The sequence below is a fragment of the Paramisgurnus dabryanus genome, chromosome 9 (genome assembly GCF_030506205.2).
Source record: "Paramisgurnus dabryanus chromosome 9, PD_genome_1.1, whole genome shotgun sequence".
Lineage (NCBI taxonomy): Eukaryota > Metazoa > Chordata > Actinopteri > Cypriniformes > Cobitidae > Paramisgurnus > Paramisgurnus dabryanus.
The window spans coordinates 9,039,862-9,062,396 of record NC_133345.1 but is presented as its reverse complement, the minus strand read 5'-3'; the positions used below and the strand labels follow the sequence as shown (position 1 = coordinate 9,062,396).

General features: G+C 38.2%; 1 protein-coding gene across 2 annotated transcripts; it reads left to right on the top strand.

The window, feature by feature from the left end:
- The first annotated feature begins 551 nt into the window (after positions 1-551).
- LOC135773372 (ATP-sensitive inward rectifier potassium channel 1-like) lies at positions 552-22,286 on the top strand. 2 transcript variants are annotated; one of them, XR_010543510.1, is made up of 3 exons: positions 552-621; positions 2,514-2,608; positions 18,476-18,953. XR_010543510.1 is itself a non-coding variant. In XM_065282913.2 (3 exons), the coding sequence occupies exon 3, from the start codon at positions 20,460-20,462 to the stop codon at positions 21,576-21,578; it is 1,119 nt and encodes a 372-aa protein (XP_065138985.1). In that variant the 5' UTR covers positions 552-621; positions 2,514-2,608; positions 20,443-20,459; the 3' UTR covers positions 21,579-22,286. The 2 variants fall into 2 exon arrangements, 1 of the variants encoding a protein (XP_065138985.1); XM_065282913.2 differs by lacking the exon at positions 18,476-18,953 and adding an exon at positions 20,443-22,286.
- Positions 22,287-22,535: the final 249 nt, after the last annotated feature.

The window sequence follows — 22,535 nt, the reverse complement described above, 5'->3', positions numbered from 1 at the left end:
AAAGATGATTTTTTTGAGGTTACCGTTGTGGAGACTAGTAGTTCCTTGCCTATGATTTAAATACTGCTAAAGAGATCACTTTTTGCTTATTGGAAAGTGAGCAAGTGCAAGTCATATTTCATTTTTTTATTGAGTTAATTTATTAATTTTTAAAAAACACTCTTTAGGCACCTTTTCACTTTTCGAACATTTTCAGACGTATAAACCATATGCGCCACTTAAAATGTTAGGTATTATCCATCTAGACGGGTTAGAAATATATTTGCCAAGGATGTCATATTTAACAACACACTCCGAATGAATAAATTAACCAAATGTGTGTTGGGATCCTGTGACATCCCGCGCCCCTGCTTGTTAATGCCAGTGGTTGTTAAAGTCCTGTCTTATAAAAATTGACATGATGAGAGTACAAGCAGTCTTCCAAAAAGCCCTCAACTACAGTACTTGTAAGTTAGATGCATACTGTACCCATTAGTAGTGAGTGTGGTGTACTTATGGGGTGTTGCTCAGGCACAAGTGAGTATAAAGGTGAGAGGGAAAAATCACAGTATACTCACTACAAAAATCTAGACTACACCACAGGTGGCATGCGCACCTACCCACTCAACCAGGTGTTCACAGGTAATCAGTCTTAATAAATCTTATTAATATCGTTCAGAAAAATCAGAAATTAACATAAAATATAAAATGACACGTGTCGGTGTGATGTCGATGTAATTGATGATGTTTATAAACGTGAGGAAAAATGCTTTAAAAAAAACTTAGATGGTGTCTCGGTATTAGCAAATTTAAAGTGACAAAACATTAATAAGGTTTCATTGGTAAAGTGTTTTCATGTATATCATGAGGAAAATAGTGGTTAATTTATCACAGCACTTCGTGTTGGTGGAGCGGAACAGTGTTTGTGAGACCGAGGCGATGCCGCCTCAGGAGCCGGTGAGAAACACGGTGACACCCGAGCTCGCGTGGGAGTTTTACCCCGGATTTCCACCGACTGCGGAGCAGCTGCAGATCAGCTCCGCTGCGTTACGTCTCCGCACTCTGCCGTCCGCCAATACCCACCAGTTCCGTTTTTGTTGCAGAGCGGCTGCGTGCTGAAGTGACGAGGTCTCGCAAATTCACGTGATGATCGCGCGATACCTAGTTCTGTCTCTGCCCATTATGCCGTTGAATTATGACGTTTTTACAAACCAGCCCAGATCACAACACGAGATCTCGCATAGACAGAGCAGTACATCAAATCCATCCAAAATTCAAAAAATAAGAAGGCTGCTAAAACATTTATATATGCTTTATCTTTAATGTATTTATTTGAAACTCCCCTGGCTCTGTTCCTGTCTATTATTTGTTGTTTCTGTATTAATGACTTTATTTGTGTGTGTTTGTAATGTTTGTATTGCAAAGATTTAATAAAAAAACACGAGTTCTCGTGAATTCAGGTATGATCACGCGATAAAGTCATGGCTCCGCCCTGCGGAGCTGTCCGGCATCCGTCAAAAATAGAAGCTCTGCGTATTTGTGCCGGAGGGCTGCGGATGGCCGGAGCTGTGACGGATTCGGAGCGCAGTCAGTGGAAATACACACATTGACTTGAATGGAAACCGATTGACTCCGCCGCCGTTCCGCAACGGATCCGCAGCCGTTCCGCAGTCGGTGGAAATCCGGGGTTATAACCGGTGAAAGAGGCGGAGGATCGCGCGTGATCAATCCACTGACAAGACCGTCGTACCAAGGACTTAATCCATTAATGAATATAAAGTTAAGTTAAGATCATTTTAACATGCTGTTGTTATAAAGAAAAGTAACCATGGTTTTATTACAATACAATGTGGTATTTGTAGTAAATCTACAGTTAACGTTACCACAATTGTGTTTTACCAAAAACAACGAATTTAAACGATGATAATTATAAGTGATCAACTTTCTGCCCATAAACCACTGGCTTATACTTTTACCTCACGACAATTAACCATGTTTTATTGTGGTAAAAGTGAAGTAACCATGTTTTTGGTGATTGATGATTTTCGTACAGTTAAACTGTATGAACAGTATTTACACTACTTACACCATGGTTGTATATTTCATAAGGGTCTTAAACCTAGAATATCAAAATTGTGTACCACTTGAATTAGTAAGATTTATAATAAACAGTCAAATATTTTAGTTATGCTCAACTCTAAAAAAATATAGCTTCAAACATATTAACTTAATGTGAATGCAGTCTGATAAATGTTTATTTTACACTCATTCATCTTAATGTAAATATGTTTTATGAAGAATGTTGATTTTGATGTAAATTGTGCGTAAGGGTAAAACTATAAAATGTGAAACCACTGTACTTCACACGTACGCTAGGGCTTCTTGCCTCTGGATCAAAGTCACCTACCTGGTCATGAAAATAATCTTGAAGACATTGATGAACTTGTTCACCTTAAGGGGCAGAGCTGAGATCCTCTGGACTTTGCTTGATGAGAAGTATTTTCTAACTAATATTTTTAACACCTTTGTTATAGCCATCCAACATTGATGATGATGATGGGCGAACAGCCATAGAGAACTGCCCTATGTATCCTGTAACTACCGCAGACATTCACAAGGCACACCTAAGGTATGTGTACATACATCCACACTGTACATGCAAAACATATGGATCACATTCAAATAACAGTACACATTACATGCTTTCACACTACTTAAATTCAATTTATAGTTTTACGTCGAATCTATGGCGTCGTCTAGCTCTAGGTCATAAAATTGGCGTTGCATTTCCTCATTCGCATTTCAGCTTGCAACGGTACAAATAAAGATAAACCAAGTTGAGGGGAGATATTTACCAACTCGGGTTGCAACAAAACGTTGTCTTATTTACCTTAATCCCTGCTGATGTTTCTCCAACCACATACACGACAAGCTTTTGCATGAATATTTAATTCGGCAAGGCCTCAAAACACATGCAAATGACAAGCTTTTGTGATGGTGCCACACTGGCCCGATTGGGCAACTGAAAGTTCTGTCAACTGGCCTGAGCATCGTTCATGCTGGCCCCCGAGCCATTTGGCTCTGTTTATTGTCAAGCCCTGGAGCATCAAAGTTTGGGTTTACACGTACAGGGCCACAAATGCTCAAGTTCGTGTTATTTCTGTAGCACATTTAAAAATGGTAGAGACCAGCCAAAGTGCTGTACAAAGTCAGATTAATACACAATAAATAAAAACCTGACCTGAAAAATAAAAAAAATAAAAAAATTAAACAAACAATCATAAAAAGACTATCACCTAAAAGCCAAGGAAAAAAGATAAGTTTAAGACATTTAAGACAAGAACATTCAAACTCTTTAGTAACATGACCAATTTTTTAATAGCCATTCAGGAATTTCGCTGCCAAGAAATCTGAGTCTTAGATATACCATAATAGAGGGAGTTGCAGTAATCCAATCTCAATGTAATAAAGGCATGTATTAGACTCTAAGGAAGACTCTGAGAGTTTTAATTTTTGAAAAAGAGCATTAATAAAAGAAGCTGGAACCAACAACTGTATTTTTTTTAATAAAAAATTAGTCCATTGTTGTTTGGGACCCCCTAGATTTTTCACATTGTTAGAATGAATTGACTGGAGGTCAGGTTGATAAAGCCACCAGTAAATACATTTGCATATTCTCTGCATAAAGATGAAATGAAACACCATGTTTCCTGAAAATGTAACCCAAGGGAAGTAAAAATAATGAAAAAACTATATTATATACAGTATAAATTATTCTCCTGTTTGTATTAGTACCGCCAATGGGAACTCTGATGCGACTTATCATTCATACTTATGGCCAATTGGAGATCTGTGCAAATGGCCATATCATTCATATAGTGATGAGCAATACAAAAAGCATGAAAGAGCACCAATTATCTGATTCACGATTTTACATTTCCTTTGGTGTGTAAGTGTGTGTTAGTACATGTTAATGATAGAAACAATCAAGCCTTATATATACACATTGCCAAATAACTGAAAATTGTAGCCAGATTGATAATGTTTTGATAACAGTGAGTATAAATAGCAACAATGAGTCATTTACTAGAGATGGGGAAAGTACACACATTCTTTACACAAGTACAAGTACAGATACTCATGTTTAAAAATACATGTTGTAAAACTTAAAGTACTGACTGTACTTTTTTACTTAAGATAAAAAGTATGGGCTCTCATATGTACTTAAGTAAAAGTACCCATTAATAATACCTAGTTTCACGTTGGTCAAATTCAATAGAAAAACCAAGGCCTTTATCTTTAATAAACATGCCTAAGAAAAATACATTACTGGTGTTTATCTTAAGACAAATAATTGGCACTAGCTTATTTTGAGATCTGTCAGTGCAAGTATTTTTTATTTGAGTCTGCTCAAACATGTGTCTTAGCTCACACTATCCAAACCGCGCCCGGGCGCATTTGACTTTCAGAGCCTGGTTCGTTTGTAATCACCATGTACCATGCCTAGGCGCGATTTAAAAGGAGAGACGTCAATTGCGCGACCACTCACCTTCATCTGCCTTAATAAAAACCCTTTGATGCATTCAGCAGGGTTATGTGAATGTCTGAGCTGCATACGCGACAGAAAACGCTTTACTTCCTGTTTTTTTTTTATTATTACAATCGCATCCTAATGAATGTACTTTTTATCAAGTTTTGAAATTTTGGTTTATTTTGTTCATGTTCCATGTGTTATTTTAGTCTAATGAATAAAAACTTCCATATACACAGTTAAAGAGATAGTTTGTCCAAAAATCAAAATTACCACATGATTTACTCACCCTCAAGCCATCCGAGATACATATGTCCATCATCTTTAAGACAAACACATTTTCAGTTATTTTAGAAAATGCCCTAGTGCTAGTTCTTCCAGTACTAACGGTTAAAAACGGGTTTTACTTCCTTCAAGCCCAAAGAATGTGGATTAGTCATTCGCAAAAGTAATTCAAATGGCTCCAGGGGGATAAATACAGGCCTTCTGAGCATAGCCGTACCCACCATTAATGGTTCCCAAGGTCCGTACCCCTGTAATTTTTTGACGCTCGTCTTATTTGATGCTCAGCGCTCATTTGGCTTCTTGCGGCACCATGTAGACCAATCGGCATTGGCCGTCATAGCACCGCGAGATTGATTCAACAGTAAATGACTCAGTATGCGGTAGAGGTCTTCACGGGTCCACTTAGATCCGAAAACCCGAGGTCCGACCCGAGACCCGATCGGGTTCCGGTCTAAAAGTTTCACATGTGCCTCTGACACGGGTCGGGTACAATAATAGCGGCATCGGGTCTCGGGTAATTTAAAAATGAATGTGTTTTTTCTGAACGGACCCGAGAAGACCCAAACTCTCTCGCCTGTGTCCTTTTCAAACCTCTCATCTGTTTGCCAAGAGCGCTTGCGACATTGTGTGGTTGTCGGAAGGTTCATTTTCGTTGAGACAAACATGTCAGTCAATTATAAATGTACATTTTAGCGGTTACGTTGGTGTCGTCATCAGATAACAAAGTAAAACGAATAGAGCAGCTCGCCAAATTGGTTGCAAGGCCACCGGAGTTTCTTTCTGTCTGACTGCTGCGCTTGGGTCTGCAGAATGCACACATGTCAGTGCCGTTTGCATTCGGTTCCAGTCGGGTAAAAAAACATTTTCACTAGTTCGGGTCGGACTTGGGTCTAATTTTCTCGGGTTTGTCTCGGGTCGGGTCTTTCTTTAAAAATTTTTTATTTATGCACGTCGGGTTCGGGTATGAAGTGATTCAGGTCATTTTGGGTCGGGTACATTTCTTTGGACCCGAGAACACCTCTAGTATGCGGTAGTGTGATGTCACAAGCCAACAGTTCTGCGCCCCATTAAGTACGATATAAAGTCAAAATGATTCTGAGATGACCAATCAAACCAGGCAGACAGAAGTGCAACTTCGAAATAAAACAGGTGCACAATACCTCAGTTAGTGCAAGTGCAAGTAATCAAAAGCTGTCTATTATACAGCAGTTTATTGATGAAAAATATGAAACCGCAGTGATTGTAAAGGTGACAAGAAACATTACTGTAGCTGAGCCAGATGTGTGTCCCAATTTAACGGGCTACTTTCACTCCCTCACTTCCCGCTATTCAGCGTATTTATTAACAAAATAGAACGCCACCCTTTTATTCTTGAAGGGACTTTTTACTGTATATTGATTAGATTCACTGTATTGGACTGGACTGCTTTGAACTTTAAAACGCGATGCATAATGTGCGCGGCTTAACGCTTCATCCACTGGTAGCGCGTGTGCAAGGAGTTTAAATGAGCCAATGTTCGTCTTTTGGCTTAAACAGACAAATTCACATAACATATGTGAATTTAGCTGTCTTAGTGAGTATCATAGTAAACTATGCAAATATTACTGTATCCACCAGTAATGTTGCCATTAATAAATGGACTTGTACAGTACATTAGCCTGTATGGCCATCCTATAGGCTTATTGCGTTAGCAAAATTTAAGATAACTTATTACATGAGATTCTTAGGAGTCAATCATGTTAGCAAGACACAAGTTTAAAAATTGTCTTGTAGCTAATTGGGTATAAAGTTGAGTCCTTGTTCATCATCACACACATAAACAACAAGCCAAGAAAAATACAACTGAAATAAGAGCTGGGAAGGGCTACTGCCTACTAGAGGATGACACGGGAGTGGATTTTCACTCCTGTCCCGTCCCACTCCCATAGAAATAAATCTTGTCCCGTCCCACTCCCAGACCAAAGTTTAAAAAATAATCCCATCCCATCCCGCTCCTGGTAAATTGACTCCCACTCCCATCCCGCTCCTGTTTAAACTGACTCCCGCTCCTGTATCGCTCCCATATATTTTTTTCTTCAACTAGTGTTTAGTTCATACAAAGAATTTGATTTAATCTGCTCTCCATCCTGTTTTGGAACAGCTGCTGAGGCTGAGCCGGTTTCTAGATTTTCTCCAGAAAATGGAATACAGCAAATAAAAGAAAAACAAAACATAGTTCACTCCATGTCTACAATAGTTTAATAAACTCAAAGTCTGGAGTCCAGAACACAAGAACCAGACGAATAATTGGATTATGGGTGTTTAATTCACAGTTGCAGTATGGGCATAAAACCTTCCATTAATATGCACTTTAGTATCTGTGTTTGTGTGGTTCTGCAACAACAAATAATAAACAAGAATAAAAGCCTTATGAAAGAACATTACAAGATATACATTTGTTTAAATAACCAGCATTAACAGCTGTAATTAAGTTCAAAATATGCAAAAATATACAAGATACCGCGAAATGGTGTCATATGTTCTAAAATGTGACTAGCACATGTATCAGATATACAGTAAATAACTATATTTGTTAGAATTGTTAAATAACTGTATAAGTATTAGAACTATACAATCTCCAATATAAGGAAATAATACTGAATAAATATGTACAAGATAAACTAACACAAATATAAACTGGGTACCATGACTATTAATGAGAAGATTCGCGCTATCTAACAGCTTCATTTACATGATGAATGATAACTGACAATATAACATAAAAGACGCGGTAATCTTGCTGCTAATTTAAAGACAACTAGAAAAAACTTACTATTCGGCACTGACGCACACAATAAAGCACAGAAACTATCCAAACAGCAGGAACACAACTCTTGTCACACACTTATCTCTCCGTTTGATCAGAGCCGCTATACTCTTTGCTGCTGTTCCCTTTTCTCATTAGCGCTCAGGCTGCGTTGGAGCGCTTATGCACCAGGGAGACGCATCCGTGAACATTCATGCAACCTTTCTTACACATGCAAACACACACACAGGCACGCACGCACACAATATATTAACTAAGTTTATTTATAGAAACTGCATATTTGTGTATAAAGTTGGGTGTCATAGTTTTATTACGATCCCGGTCCTGTCCACTCCCGCTGACATTTTTTCCTGTCCCGTCCCAATCCCGTGATTAATAGTGATTTTGTTCCCGATCCCACGGGAATCCCGCGGGACCCACAGGACCCGCGGGATTCCCGAAAAAATGTCAGCCTCTACTGCCTACCTTTGTGATGGGCCAATGTGTGCTGCTTATAACTGTACGGACTCGCAGACGTCCGGAGGGATAGATCGCATGGGAACACAACAAACCTAGTGACCTTTTTCTTTTTTATTCAAAAAATACAGATTTAAACTAAAGTAACGAGTATGGTTTAAGCAGAAAGTACAGCTATTTGTGTAAAAATGTAAGGAGTAAAAGTAAAAATTTATCAGAAAAATAAATAGCAAAGTAAAATACTGATACCAGAAAAATCTACTTACTGTAAGTATAGTAACAAAGTATTTGTACTTTGTTACTTCGAATCGCTAGTACTGTACTGGGTTACACATGAAAGGTGTAAGGAGAATATGATGCAAAATTACAACATAAATTTATAAAAGACCAAACTGATCAGCTGCTGGTGAAATATGAATTGTGCGCATGGGCAGATCAAATGTTGTCCCGGCTTTTATCACACCGTGTGCATACTTTAGAAAACAACTGTATCAAAGGATTCCTTTGTATGAAAACTCATGTAAACAATAGAGCAGGTTGCCCACACTGAGTCTGTGAGTTGCCCGCCAAAGCACATTCTATTAATAGCCTCAATTTTGATATTTATCTATTACATATTTTTATATTAGCTTGACTTATTTTATGTATGTTAACAATAAAAAGTTTTTAATAAGACATATCAAAAAGTAAAATTAAATAAAATCAACAAGTTAAAGAAAAAAGTTCTGTGTACTATATTAAAAATTACCCTCCATTTTTGTAGCCCTTGCTCACAAAGAGGTTGTAGAACCCTGCAATATTTCATTAATTAATTATGCACTAAAAGTGCAAAATGATGTTGTGGACTGTTTTTGAAGGACACAGCCTCTGATGTATTTACCGAGGTGTTTGGTTATCATGTGCTGTTCCTGCTCACCGTTCCTGTCACCTATTGACAGCAGCAGAATGCATTTGTGACTTTTTAAAATATTTAGTCAGCAAGAAATTTTGTTTTATTGTAGAGAATATGACACATGTATGTAGATTAAATCAGTGTTTCCCAACCACTGTGCCATGGCACACTAGTTTGGTGTGCCGTGGAAAAGTAAACTTGCAGCTAGCTACCAGGTTGCTGAGTTGTCACAGCTGCGTGTGTCACTGTAATCAAGTCCAGCCAGGTTATGATTTGTGTTCATAAAAACAAGATCAAGATTCACATTAAATGTGAACACTACGTTTAATATAGTATAATATTCCAGTTTAACAAGTCATTTATGCATTGCAATACAGGTTTGTGCAGATCTGTTATGTTTATTGTGAAAGTGGTGTATGATTTTTTACTTATCAAAACTGTGCTGTGGCAGAAAAAAGGTGGATTAAATGACCCAATAGTATATAAAGTTAACAAACCTTAGAAATATACAAGAGTAAAATGCAATATACACATGATTGCAGAAATAATATTAATAAATTAACATAAATTATAATAGTGAAACAGTAACAAGGACCTTTTTAACCAAAACAAAGATATCTAAAATAATCCAGCCATTACAGACATGCAGTGAATCTCAGGATAGCCAAGGCTGTCATATTTGAGGTTGCTTTTATCTTTGAATTGTGACGTCTTACCAGCCTTTAGTCATGTACTGTTATCAAAAGCAGCCTTCAAATAATAATGCAGTTATTGTATTATTGTTGCTAGAGCAATAACTTTATGGATGTAATCAGAGCTGTATATAGGTTTCATAAAAGACTCTTACCGCAGCTTGCGATGCTACATGTTCTCAAGGCTGAGAAAGGAATGTTTATTGTTTATGTATGGTTATGTCTGGTTACATGTTTATAGAGAAAGTTTAAATTGAGTTAAAAAGATAGTTCGGCCAAAAATGATATTAAACCCATGATTTACTCACCCCCAAGCTGTCCGAGTTGCATATGTCCATCGTTTTTAAGACACATTTTCGGATATTTTAGAAAATGTTTTAGATCTTTCAGTTGATTAATGTAATGTTACGGGGTCCACGACCTTCAAGTCCAAAAAAAGTGCGTCCATCCTTCACAAATTAAATCCAAACGGCTCCAGGATGATAAACAAAGGTCTTCTGAGGGTAATCCGTGCGGTGTTGTTATAGAAATATTTCATATTCCATATTTAAAACTTAATTAACGAAAATAAATACCTTCCGGTAGCGCCACCATCTTAGACTCCTCTGTATTCAGGAGAGAGTATTAGCTTAGTGTACGCACTTTTCTTAGTGACGTATGACAAATTCGGAGGGCGGGGGCACAGAGCAGCAGCAGAGTAGCCTCCGTAGGCTGCATAAGCTCTCATCCTGAATGCGGACGTGACTAAGATGGCGGCGCTACCGGAAGGTATTTATTTTCGTTAATAAAGTTTTAAATATGGATATTTCTACAACAACACCCCCGGATTACCCTCAGAAGACCTTTTTTTATCATCCTGGAGCCGTTTGTATTTAATTTGTGAAGGATGGACGCACTTTTTTTGGACTTGAAGGTCGTGGACTATGGGTGGACCCCGTAACATTACATTTAATCAACTGAAAGATCTAAAACATTTTCTAAAATATCCGAAAATGTGTTTGTCTGAAAAACGATGGACATATGCAACTCGGACAGCTTGGGGGTGAGTAAATCATGGGTTTAATATCATTTTTGGCCGAACTATCCCTTTAATAGTGGCACAGTGTTTCGTATGCCATGCGTTTGCCTGATAAACTCACACTAGTGTCACAGGTTGTTCTTGTTGTACTGGTTAAATCGTTCTTTGAAGCATGAGCTCATGTAATACCAGGAAAAGGTGGTCCTGATAATGATAATTACACTGGATTTACGCTGCAAATCTTGATTCCTAATTTGTTGCCTGTATCTGATTTTTTTATGACTCACTTACTTACACTTAAAGCGACTCATATCCGATAACAACACTTAACACATATCAACACAAAACACTTGGCAACTATTCAAGGTTCATACTGATCTAGAACAGCTTACACCACAAAGGAAGTAAAACATTGCGATGTGCAATGGGTGCCTTTGTTTTCTAAATGACTGACGACAAAGCATGGGATGGAAATATTTGATCTGTCCATTTACAGACGAATGCATGTATCCTATTCATTTTTGATTTATTTCCACATATATATGAGGCCTGAAACCGATCTGAGAATATCAGAATCTGGGTCCTTTTTTCCTGCTTACACGTTTGTGGGTTATATCAAATATGTGGTCCATGAGAGAAAAAAATCTGAATTGAGTCACTTGCTATTTTTAAATATTTTCCAGTGTGAATGAAATTTAATTTTAAATCCACATAGAACATTTAACAATAATTGTATGGTATATTTTTAATCGTTAAACATGGATGAAATATCATTCATGAATGAGACTAATACCGTTTTGGACAGTGATGATGGGCTGCAAACAACTGCTTTATTATTTAGGAGTATACATTTGTAAAATATATTAGGAGGTAATTTAAGATCTGTCATAAAAACCCATATTAAAGCATGTTAACATTGCAAACATCACAGGATTTATTGTTTTATTCAAATGACCGTCCTAAAAGAAAGAAATAATGTACCATGATCTCTGCATGTGGATACGCTTAATGCTGTTACCGGAAAGGACTGAGCCACATTGGAAATACATTTAGGTTCTTTGTACCAAAGCAGTTTTACATTAAATAGGCCGCTCAAATGTAATGTTAAAATCATAAAGACAAAATGGATGTGTGTGTGTTCAGTTCCGAACAAGCTAACTATTATGTTTAGGAAATTAATTTAAGTGAATGCTTCAATGAAGAGATGGGTCTTTAGACTTACACTGATTATATTTTAAATTGTATCCGATACTTAACTGGCAGCCAGCGTAGAGTTGCCCAAATTGGGCTCATGTGATTGTACTTCTTTGATTGAGTAAGCACTCTTTCAGCCTTGTTTGGAACAGCTGAAGCTTGTTTTGCTTGGTTCACGTGACACCCCTCCCAGTAATGAGTTACAATAGTCAATTCTCAAAGTCATAAATAACTGGATAAGCTTCTGAACATCTGACGCAGATAGATGTCAGATGCTGTGTTTTTTAATATTTCATAAGATGGAAGAATGCTGTGCGGCAAGTGTTGGAAATATGACTATTAAACAATAGGTTGCTATTCTACATCACACCTAGGTTTTTGACAGCAGAAGATGGTGCAACAGTACAAACATCTATGGACAAGATGTAATCTGACATATTTTCGTTGGCACTGTTTGGTTTAAAAATAAGTACCTCTGTTTTATTGGAGTTAAGCAAAAGGAAATTATTTGTCATCCACTTACCGTTGACACATTCTGCTAGCCTAGAAAACCGTTTGGTTTTGCCAGGTTAAGAGGGAATGTAAAACAGGGTAACAATAAAAACTGCCGTTTTGTTTCCTGATAATGTTATCTAGAGGTAGCGTGTATAACAAGAAGAGGATAGGGCCTAGAACTGATCTCTGTGGTGCGCCATATTTAACATGAGAGTAACATGATTTTTCCCTGTTCCCGCAAGCAAAGTGATAGCGGTTAGTTAAATAAGACCTAAATCAGGCTTATGCATAACTAATGCAGACATAATTTTCTGGTGTATCAAGTAGGGTCATATGATCTATTGTGTTGAAAGCTGTGCTAAGGTATAGTAATATACACGGTTTCAGCAGTAACAACATAAACACGCGGCTTTCGTGGTCATCGCGTAACTTCCAGTAAACTCAGCGAAGAATAAATAACAACAAAGTCCTTTTAAAGTAGTTTATTTATATAACAAGCAAAATAAACAACACGTAGATTACATAGGATCTCAAATTTTTTTTTGATTTTCGACGAGGTATTTGATTAAGAGTTCAGTTTCAGAACTAGTCAGACCATTAAACAAACAGAAACCGGATGTAAAGTTTGGACCAGACACCACTGCACGTGCGCCTGATGAAACAGTCTATAAGGAGCGAGACTGATGCTAATAAAGTATTTTCAAATAGTTCAACTGTCATCAATTATTTCTTACAATAGACAAATTTCTGGAAACATAAGCTACTTACTTTTGAGTATGTACATGGTAATTAAGAGGTATTATTATCATTATTTGTTTTGAGCGGTTGTTATCTGGGAATAACAAACCTGCAAAAGGCTGCGACTCTGGTTGTTTGGATGAAGTTAAAAGCTAGTTTTTTTTATAATTTTCTTTCTTTGAATGCAGACAAAACTGAGGTCGTTATTTTTAATCCCTTTGTGTCTTTGAGTAATAACTAAATCAATCTAGGATACTTACAACCCTTTGTGTCCTCTCATGTGAGAAATTTAGGAAATTTACAATTTCCTTTGCTTGCTAAAATTAACCCATACTAACCCAAGAAATCTCTAGATGTTGCTATCCATGCATTTATTAAAACTAGATTGTACTATTGTAATTCTCTACTCCCTATGCATGTCTATGGTACAAATCTTCCGATTACAAATGATTAAAAAATGCTCACATATTACACCCCTACATAAAGACTTACATTGGTTGCCAGTTCATTTAAGGATTGAGTTTTAAATTCTTTTATTTGTATATAAAGCTTTGGATAACCAAACACTGAGCTATTTGTTGAATCCACTCCACCCCTATTGTCCCCCGCTCAATCTAAGATGCGTCAATTTAAATGTTCTCCTGTTTCCAAGAACTCGGCTGAAACATTATGTTAAATAATAAACAATGCGCAATGTGACACTCCGAAACTACAGCTCCCATGAGCACTCCCTGCACCCAATGCATCTTAACGTATATCAGGGCCATTGCTTTGTCTCAAGATGAACACCAGTATTGTTTTTGCAAGGTTTGTTTGTAAAACTACTTAAATGTCGTATTATAACAAAGGCCTAGTCTTGGATTAATCAAAACCCTGTCCAGAAAACCGCCCCTATAAGTATAAGTACATGTCTGGTATTACCTAGTACTTCACCAGAGTTACGAAATAATATGTACCACTGGTAAATACAGTAATGATACCTTTTAATTACCATGTACATAGTCGAAAGTAAGTTCCTTATGTTACTACACATTTGTCTGAAAGTACAACATATTTACCATATATGTACACAAACTAAAATAAAGTGCTACCGCATATGCTCTATTTCTGAGACTAAAGACTAAAAATAGGCACTTGGTATGTGGTTTATTTAAAAAAAAACAGATGATGAAGATTTATGTCATCTATCCTAGTCCTTGAGTACCTCCTACCAGAAAGTTTTAGATGTCTCCTTATTTAAAATACCTGATCCAACTCAACAACGTCCTTTCAGAATGGTTAACATGTCTCCCTAACAAGCCAAAAATTAAAACAGGTGAGTAAATTAGGGAGACATCTAAAATATTCTGGGAGGGGGTACTGGAGGACCAGGATTGGGAAACACTGATTTACTGTATATGCAGCCAATAATCAAACTTGCATAATTTTTTTCTTTTAAAGAGCATGGCAGCTCGCTACATGTGAAGATGATGGCACTTTTTAGCAGACTCAGTGTTCACACTAAGAAAAGTATGATAATTTCTTTGCATATTTTTGTAATTATGGCTGGGTGAAAAGCATGTAACCCTGATTCCCTGAAATAATGGGAATGAACATTGCGTCAATTAGCTGACGCTATTGGGGAAACTCCTGTTTACTCCTCTATTGAAGCCGATTAGTTAACATCTGTAAAAATTACAGACAAATTGCGTTTTGAGACCGCAAAAGAGGTGGGGTTAAGCCCTGTAAGTCCGGGTCGAACGCTATACGTCTTATCTTATTCGACTGAAGCACGCAGTCAAAGGAACTCTTGCTGCGTGACGTTTAAACATGGCCACAATGCTCGTTCCCGTTATTTCAGGGAACCAGGGTTACATGAGTAACCTTATCGTTCCCTTTTAATATGGTTGACTTTGCATTGCGTCTAGATGCTATGGGGAACATATCTCATAACGCCGTGCCTAAAATGACTGTGAACAGCGAGGATCAGCCGGTCACGTCACAAACTGTATACAGGTGAGCCATCCGTGCGCATCGTGAATAAGATGAAAAAGTTTAAGCCGACAGGACCTGTGTTTGTAAGGCAGGAACGTGCAGGCTTTAAAATCTGACAAATGTGGACAGCGAGGACCAAACAAATGTCTGAGATATAAATCCCTGGAGGGCCAGAGCACTGCATAGTGTAGCTCCAACCCTGATCAAACACACCTGAGCAAGCTTATCAAGGTCTTCATGATCAATAAACAATTACAGGTAGTTTAGTTTGATTAGGGTTGGAGCTAAACTCTGTAGTGCTCGGCCCTCCAGTGTAAGATTTGAATAGACCGTCTGTAGACCATGCCCATGATGAAGCCATTCATCATGTAGAGTGGGCTTTTACTCGTTCAGGGAGACATATGCCAATGTGATAGCTTCGACAGTCCATTTAGATACCAGTGATACGGATACCCAATGACTGATCCCCAAAGCTCACAACAGCTGATCTGACTTTCAAAATATGGCAGAGTGGTTTGTGTAAATTCTTAGGGCTCTGATGGGGCAAAGCATTTTTAAAACGAGAGGGCTTGCATGTCCGCCTGTTCGAGGGGCTCGTAGGGTGGTCTGCGCATCGCTTTCAGGACCGTGGATAGGTCCCGAGACGGGGTCGTGCGCGGTCCCTGTGGGTTCATCCTACGGGCTCCTCTGAGACTTTTAATGATAAGGTTGTGTTTCCCAATAGAATGGCCAGCTATAGGAGTGTTATTCGCTGCTAAATCCTTCACGTAGACTTTTAGCATAGAGGGCGCACGACCGCTGTCTATCAGCTCCTGTAGAAAAGAGAGAATGTGTTCCACGCCACAGTTTTTGGGATCTAGTCTCTTTACCAGTCAGTGAAGAAAGACCATTTTTGAGCATAAAGGTACCTTGTGGAAGGGGCCCTAGCCTCCTTTAAAAGTACTTACCACTTGTCCTGAGAGGCATGAAGGCTGCCATCCAGAGACCACACATGCAGGTTCCATATTTCCACACTCAGATGAGTGTTCCCACACCAAAGGCTGGCTCGCCGTCGCAATGCGCACCCCACCCTGTCGTAGACACATCTGTGGTCACCACTTTCCTTTTGCACACTGAACCGAGCTCCGAGTCAGAGAGGAAAAGGTGAGGTGATGCCCATATCGATAGCGCTTTTGTGCAGCTGTGTGTAACTTTGAGCATTCAGCCAAAATTGAGCAGTCTCATGAACAGTATGCCCAGTGGCCATGCATAACTGGGGATCCTGCCACCATGAGACCCAGTATACTTTGAAATCGTTTGAGAGGGACGCATGAACCCGCTTTGAACACAGTCTGATCGTGAGCGTACGTTCTGGTGACAGCAACGCTCCAGCCCTGTTGGAGTCGAGCGTCCCACCTAAAAACAAAATCTGTTGGATTGAGGTAAACAAGCTCTTTAAGAGGCTGATTTTGAACCCTAAATTCTTCAAATGTTGGAGTAGAACGGACCTGTGTGCATGAATTTCGATATCTGATTAGGCTAGAACAAGCCAGTCATCGAGGTGATTCAATATGCAAATGCCGCTCTGTCTCAGGGGGCGAGCGCAGCATCTGCAAATTTGGTGAATGTGTGTGCCAAAGATAATCCGAAGGGCAGGAATGTGTATTGGTATGCTGTCCAATCGAATGCGAATCTCAGAAGCTGTCTGTGACAAGGGGCTATTGGGATGTGAAAGTAAGCATCTTTTAGATCCACTGATATAAACCAGTCACCTGGCCGAATCAACGTCATAATCTGCTTGGATGCACCGTTAAACAAAACACACACAACTCATTGTTTTCATAATGCTAGGTTCTTTGGGAAGCTGAATAAGCTTAAACTTCTCTCACAAATAACTTACTTGGTGACGTTGATTTCGTGTCAGCTCTTGGTTGGTGTATGCGTGCACTATTCCGGTTAAAGTGCCCATATAAGGATTTCCACGGTACTTCCTGCAATGAAATTGCCCTTAAAAGAAATAAAGCAAATTTAACATAATCTTTTATCTAAAAAAAGAAAAAAAACTTTCCAAAACGTGTACAAACCATGGCAAATTTCATTCGGCACAGAAATACTCTGATTTTTTAACACTTTACCTATGTTTAGCATGAGGATTCCAACTCTTAAATAGTGTTAATAATCAGAATGCATAAAATAGCTGTACCCCCCCCCCCCTTATGACACAATGGACATTTGCTTGCTTCAACACTTGTGTGTTCGTGCTGAATATGGTTCAGTTCAACATGATAAAACCTAGGTTCTGCGGTTTCTGCAATCTGGCTTTTTTAAGCTTGTTCTTAAATACTGTCAAAATCAAAAAGTAGCCATTTAAATAATAAAAAGTATGTGTTTAATGAGCTTAAATATTTTTATAAATCATAATTTTGACTTTTGTTATTATGTCCTTGTTGCACACTTGGACAACAAAATTTGTTATTTCGAAACAAATTTAAAAATATATATATTTTTAATAGTTCCATGTAGTAGTCCTATTTAACAACCTTTTAAAGACACATGAAAGCTTTAAAATTCACAAGTGGGGTAATTACTGGAGTCTTTTAATGTTGTAGAATAAAACATGAAAAATATACTGGGCTTGTGTTAACCCAAGATCTTATTAAATGGGTTTAACCAAAATCCCATTAAAAAAACCAAAAGAGTTTTACCTACAAAAAAAACATAAAATAATGAAAAACTAAATTTTTCCAAAACGTAAAAGCACATTGCTTATGAAAAAGTAAAGTTAAATTTGATAAACCTTTAGCTGCAACCAAGATAATAGGGATTTTACTGCTGTATTTGGGCAAATAATGTAAAATAATTTATTGAAATACCAATATGCCTTATTTATTTATTAATTCAGAGCAGTGGCGGCTCGTGACTGCTCATCCGAGGGGCGCTAATTTAAAATAAGTGTTTGGAGTGTCATGTGTGTTGCTTGCATTTTCAAAATATGTGTTTGTTGCGTCATGTGAACCATGTGCATCACCTGTTTTGTCAAAATAAGTGCCTGCTGCATATGCGTCAAAACCATTTATGATAAAAGAGACACTCACATTCACAAAATACACGCAAGACACTCCCTTAACAGTAAACTCTGATTACGCATGAGATTTTTAGAGTATCTGGCAAACGTGAGCGTCTCTTTTATCTTAAACTCTTTAGACGCGTCTGCAGCAGGCACTTATTTTGACAAAACACGTGATGCACACAGGATCTCTCGATTGCGCAGGACACATATTTTGAAAAAAGGAATCACACACCTGACGGGCTACATACATGTTGTGACGAACTTCGCATCGAGTGCCCTCAAAAAAAGAAGTCACCGGCCGCCACTGATTCATAGTTATTTATTCGAACTTATTTATTTACTTTATTATTCTTTTTTGCTTCCCAGGTCACATTAAGAGGATGCCCTGGAACAAACTGGAAATACATATCAAGGAATGGGTTTTATTAATAAAGCATTGAACATTTTCAGTTTGGAGATCTTTTTTGTTAAAAGTAGATTCTCTGTTTGCAAAATGATTTACAAAAATAATATTGCTTTGATACTCAAACAGTAAACAATACATTCCAACCGCTAAATAGAATTCTTCTCATCTCTTGAAACATAAATGGGGACAGGAAGTACTATGATAGGAGTGTGCCTAATTTTATATATAAAATTAAGGACACAAATGGACAAAAATATGAGATTGGGAAAGCATATTTAAACAAAGAAAAAAAACATGATTTCAAGCTGAAGTTTTCCAAAGATTTAGGATCTAAAAATATAACTTCTTCATATCTCAAGACCACTAGGTGGCGCTTTGATGAAATGCATCCTGAGGTCATGACTGTAATGGCACACTTTTCATGTCAATACTCAAACGTTTGGCTAAGATAAAGCCTCATATTTGGTATTGTTTGACTTGGCATTGCTCTGATATCATCCATAATTAATATTATGAATTTAGATCTAAATTGGCAGTAGTTTTAGGCCATTTTCATTTCTCGAGACCACTAGGTGATGTTGTGACAAAACTGTGCATGCAACCTCAGGTCGCATAATTTCTTTGCAGATATATACAAATAGAAGTTACATAACAAAAAATGTAGAAGGAGTTTGAAACGCCCAAAATGGCAGACCGAATGTGTCAATGAATCTAAAAAGATGACTCGCATTATTTTAGACTTATATTTGCAATAGATATAAGTAAATATAGCCATTTTTCATATCTCAAAACCACTAGGTGGTGCTGTGACAAAACTGAGGGTGGAGGCGATGACTACACATACTAAGTAAGTTCAGCGATGATTCAGTCTTGAAGCTGTTTTTGGGCACTCTATGTCAAATTTGTTGACGCTATATAATACAATGTATATTCACATCAACACAAATTCCATAACTTTTTACCTTTTTTAACGCAAATTGGACAAAAACTCTAGGAGGGGTTCGAAAAAGTAGGTTTTTCAAAAAATTCAAAATGCAACCAAATCGTTACAAGCCAAGTATTCAGAGGAAAAATCATTTAGTTTAGACGTAATCCGAAGGCAGCAGCCTCTGGAGGGTGCATTTGTAGGCTGCGTACGTCATTAAGACTGTCTAATGTTAGAATATTAACAATTATAAAGTTTACTATTCTTCTTAATCAATCGTAAATTGTTGTAATATGCATATGACTTGCAAATGTAATGCTCAGTTAACTGAAATAAACCAGGCTTGATGACGAATGTAGCCTGCATATGCGACCTCCGGAGGCTGCAGCTTTATTTCGGATTGAGAAACGGTCCATATCACGTCAACCTGAGCTGACTGCACGGCAGGCCAAAACGACCGCCAGGTCACCGCCGCTGTCAGATGCTGCCAGTGTGTGTACATTCATAGAAAATAATGTGTTTTATTTTTAGATATGCGACCGCATCAGAAGTTACATGTAGAAGCAAAAACGTAAGTGAAATTTGTACTGTTGGTAGTGCTAGAGGGTTTCATTCATTACAGTAAGCATAAGATTGATACAGAGCACTAGAAATTTTAAACATTTGCCACATATACTATCTTTCTCTTTCTTGCATGTAAACTATGTGGACAGATTTGGCAAAGGGCTTCTAATTTCATGCAGAACAACACTGTGTTTATGGTTAAATACAGCACGTTTTCTGTCATGTCTTGATATGTGGTTACAGTCCCTCCAAATGATTTGTGGCTTTGTAGAGGTTTACACTGAAACCACAATTACATTGTTTCTTATATTGTTTTATATTAGTTTTGGTCTTAGTTTGGCTCACACATTACCAATAAACAAAGTTTCAATTAATATATACAGCTTTTCTATCACAATGCACATATATTAAAATCAATCCTCTTTCTTCTTTTCCCAGATTGACCGACCCTCAAAATGACACGTTATTTGAGAGAGGTGCTGAAAGAGTATATGACAGAGCAGTGGGTTCGAAAAAGCCGCCTAGTGAACAAAGATGGCCACTGCAACATTGAGTACGGCAACGTGATGCACACAAATCGCTTCGCCTACCTCCTAGACATATGGACCACCTTTGTGGAGACCCGATGGCGATTTGTGATCTTGCACTTTGTGGCTTCTTTCACACTCAGTTGGTTCGTATTCGGCCTGGTTTGGTACTGGATCGCCCGAAACAACGGTGACCTTTCGTGGCAAGATCCACCCAAGGAACACATATCATGCGTGGCGAACGTCAGATCCATGACCATGGCTTTTCTCTTTTCATTGGAGACCCAGACCACCATTGGCTACGGCAACAGATACATCACATATCTTTGTCCCGGAGCCATCGCGCTGCTCATAATTCAGTGTCTTATTGGTGGAATTATCAACTGCTTCTGGTGTGGTGTGATCATGACAAAGATCTCCCTACCCAAAAAGAGAGCCAAGACAATAATGTTCAGCGAGTCCGCAGTGATCTGCCCCAAAAAGGGCACCCTCAGCCTTCAGATCCGCGTGGCCAACCTTCGCAAGACCCTGATGATCGGCAGTCAGATTTACGGCAAGCTGCTGAGGACGACGGTCACGCAGGAGGGTGAAACTATCATCCTGGACCAGGTCAACATTGACTTCACGGTGGACGCTGGCATGGACAATCTGTTTTTCGTGTGTCCGCTGACCCTGTACCACGTGATCGATAAAACAAGTCCATTCTATGAAATGGCGGTGGACACTTTACGTCAGCAGGAGTTTGAGCTTGTGGTCTTCCTGGATGGCACGGCCGAGTCCACCAGCTCCTCCTGCCAGGTCCGGACTTCTTACATCCCCCAGGAAATCATGTGGGGTTACGACTTCCTCCCTATCATCTCCCGCACCACAGAGGGAAAATACCGCGTGGACTTTTCCAACTTCTGCAAAGTGGTGGCCGTGCCAACTGCCCATTGCTCTCGTTGCTACCACAATGAGGCAGGGCATCATCACCACTCCATAAAGGGGATTGACAACCAGGGCTTTGAGGCGATTGACATTGATGTACCCACCAATACCAAAATGTAACGCTCGGTTGCTCATTGATCAACTGTACCTTCTTGTAATGTCACTATCTTGCACAATATCAGATGCATAGGACATTGAATCAGGTGCTAAAACAGAATGCATCTGTATATTTTTTATGGTGAGTGTTTTACTGTAGTAGCACTGTAATTGACCTATTATTTCAGAAATCAAAACCTTAAAGTCCGCGTGAACCTGAAGTCGCGATCGCCTTTACTTCCATATTGTGGCGTATTTCTGTGGCGCTCATTGACGCGGGGATGTCAACTATGGTCGCCAACTTTCTTACTCTGAAATACGGTACAAAAGATGGACTGCCGCAGCAGTGCGGATATGGTTTTGTGTATGCAGTGTATTTAAGACATTTGTCAAAATGGTAGCTAATCTGTTAATAAAATATTAATTTATAACTCTTATGCATTGGCAACATACGGTAGGTTTATTAATAAGACAAAACACTTGTAACTCCCGAACTAAGGGTAAAAAATGTTATTCTCTTTATGTTAATCTTTTTACGTGTGACAAACTAAAACCAACATAGATTCTGTGAGTTTTTTAGAGACATCAGTCACTGGTTAGATCAGCATAGCAGTCAAAAAACAGGACGCGTCCCTGCTTATATGGGAAAGTTGGCAACCCTAAGGTCAGCTGATGACTTAATTTTCAGCTGCTGCAAAAATTCTTCCTGTAGTAGTTTTTATATTTTTTATATAAAAATCAACTTGTTTTTGACTTATACATTTTTTTTTAGATATTTCTTTAAAAGTTTTATTGGTGCTGAATTATTTGTACTGTGAGCTGTTTATATTTCACACAGAAACAAATTTGTATTATTATTAGACTTAGATTTATATCACAACATTTACTAAGTAGCCTTTTCCAATAAGGAACAGTTCACCTTTGTTGATTCTCCTTATAAACATCTTCATGTAAATGCATTGGTATTTTAGTTTTAATTTA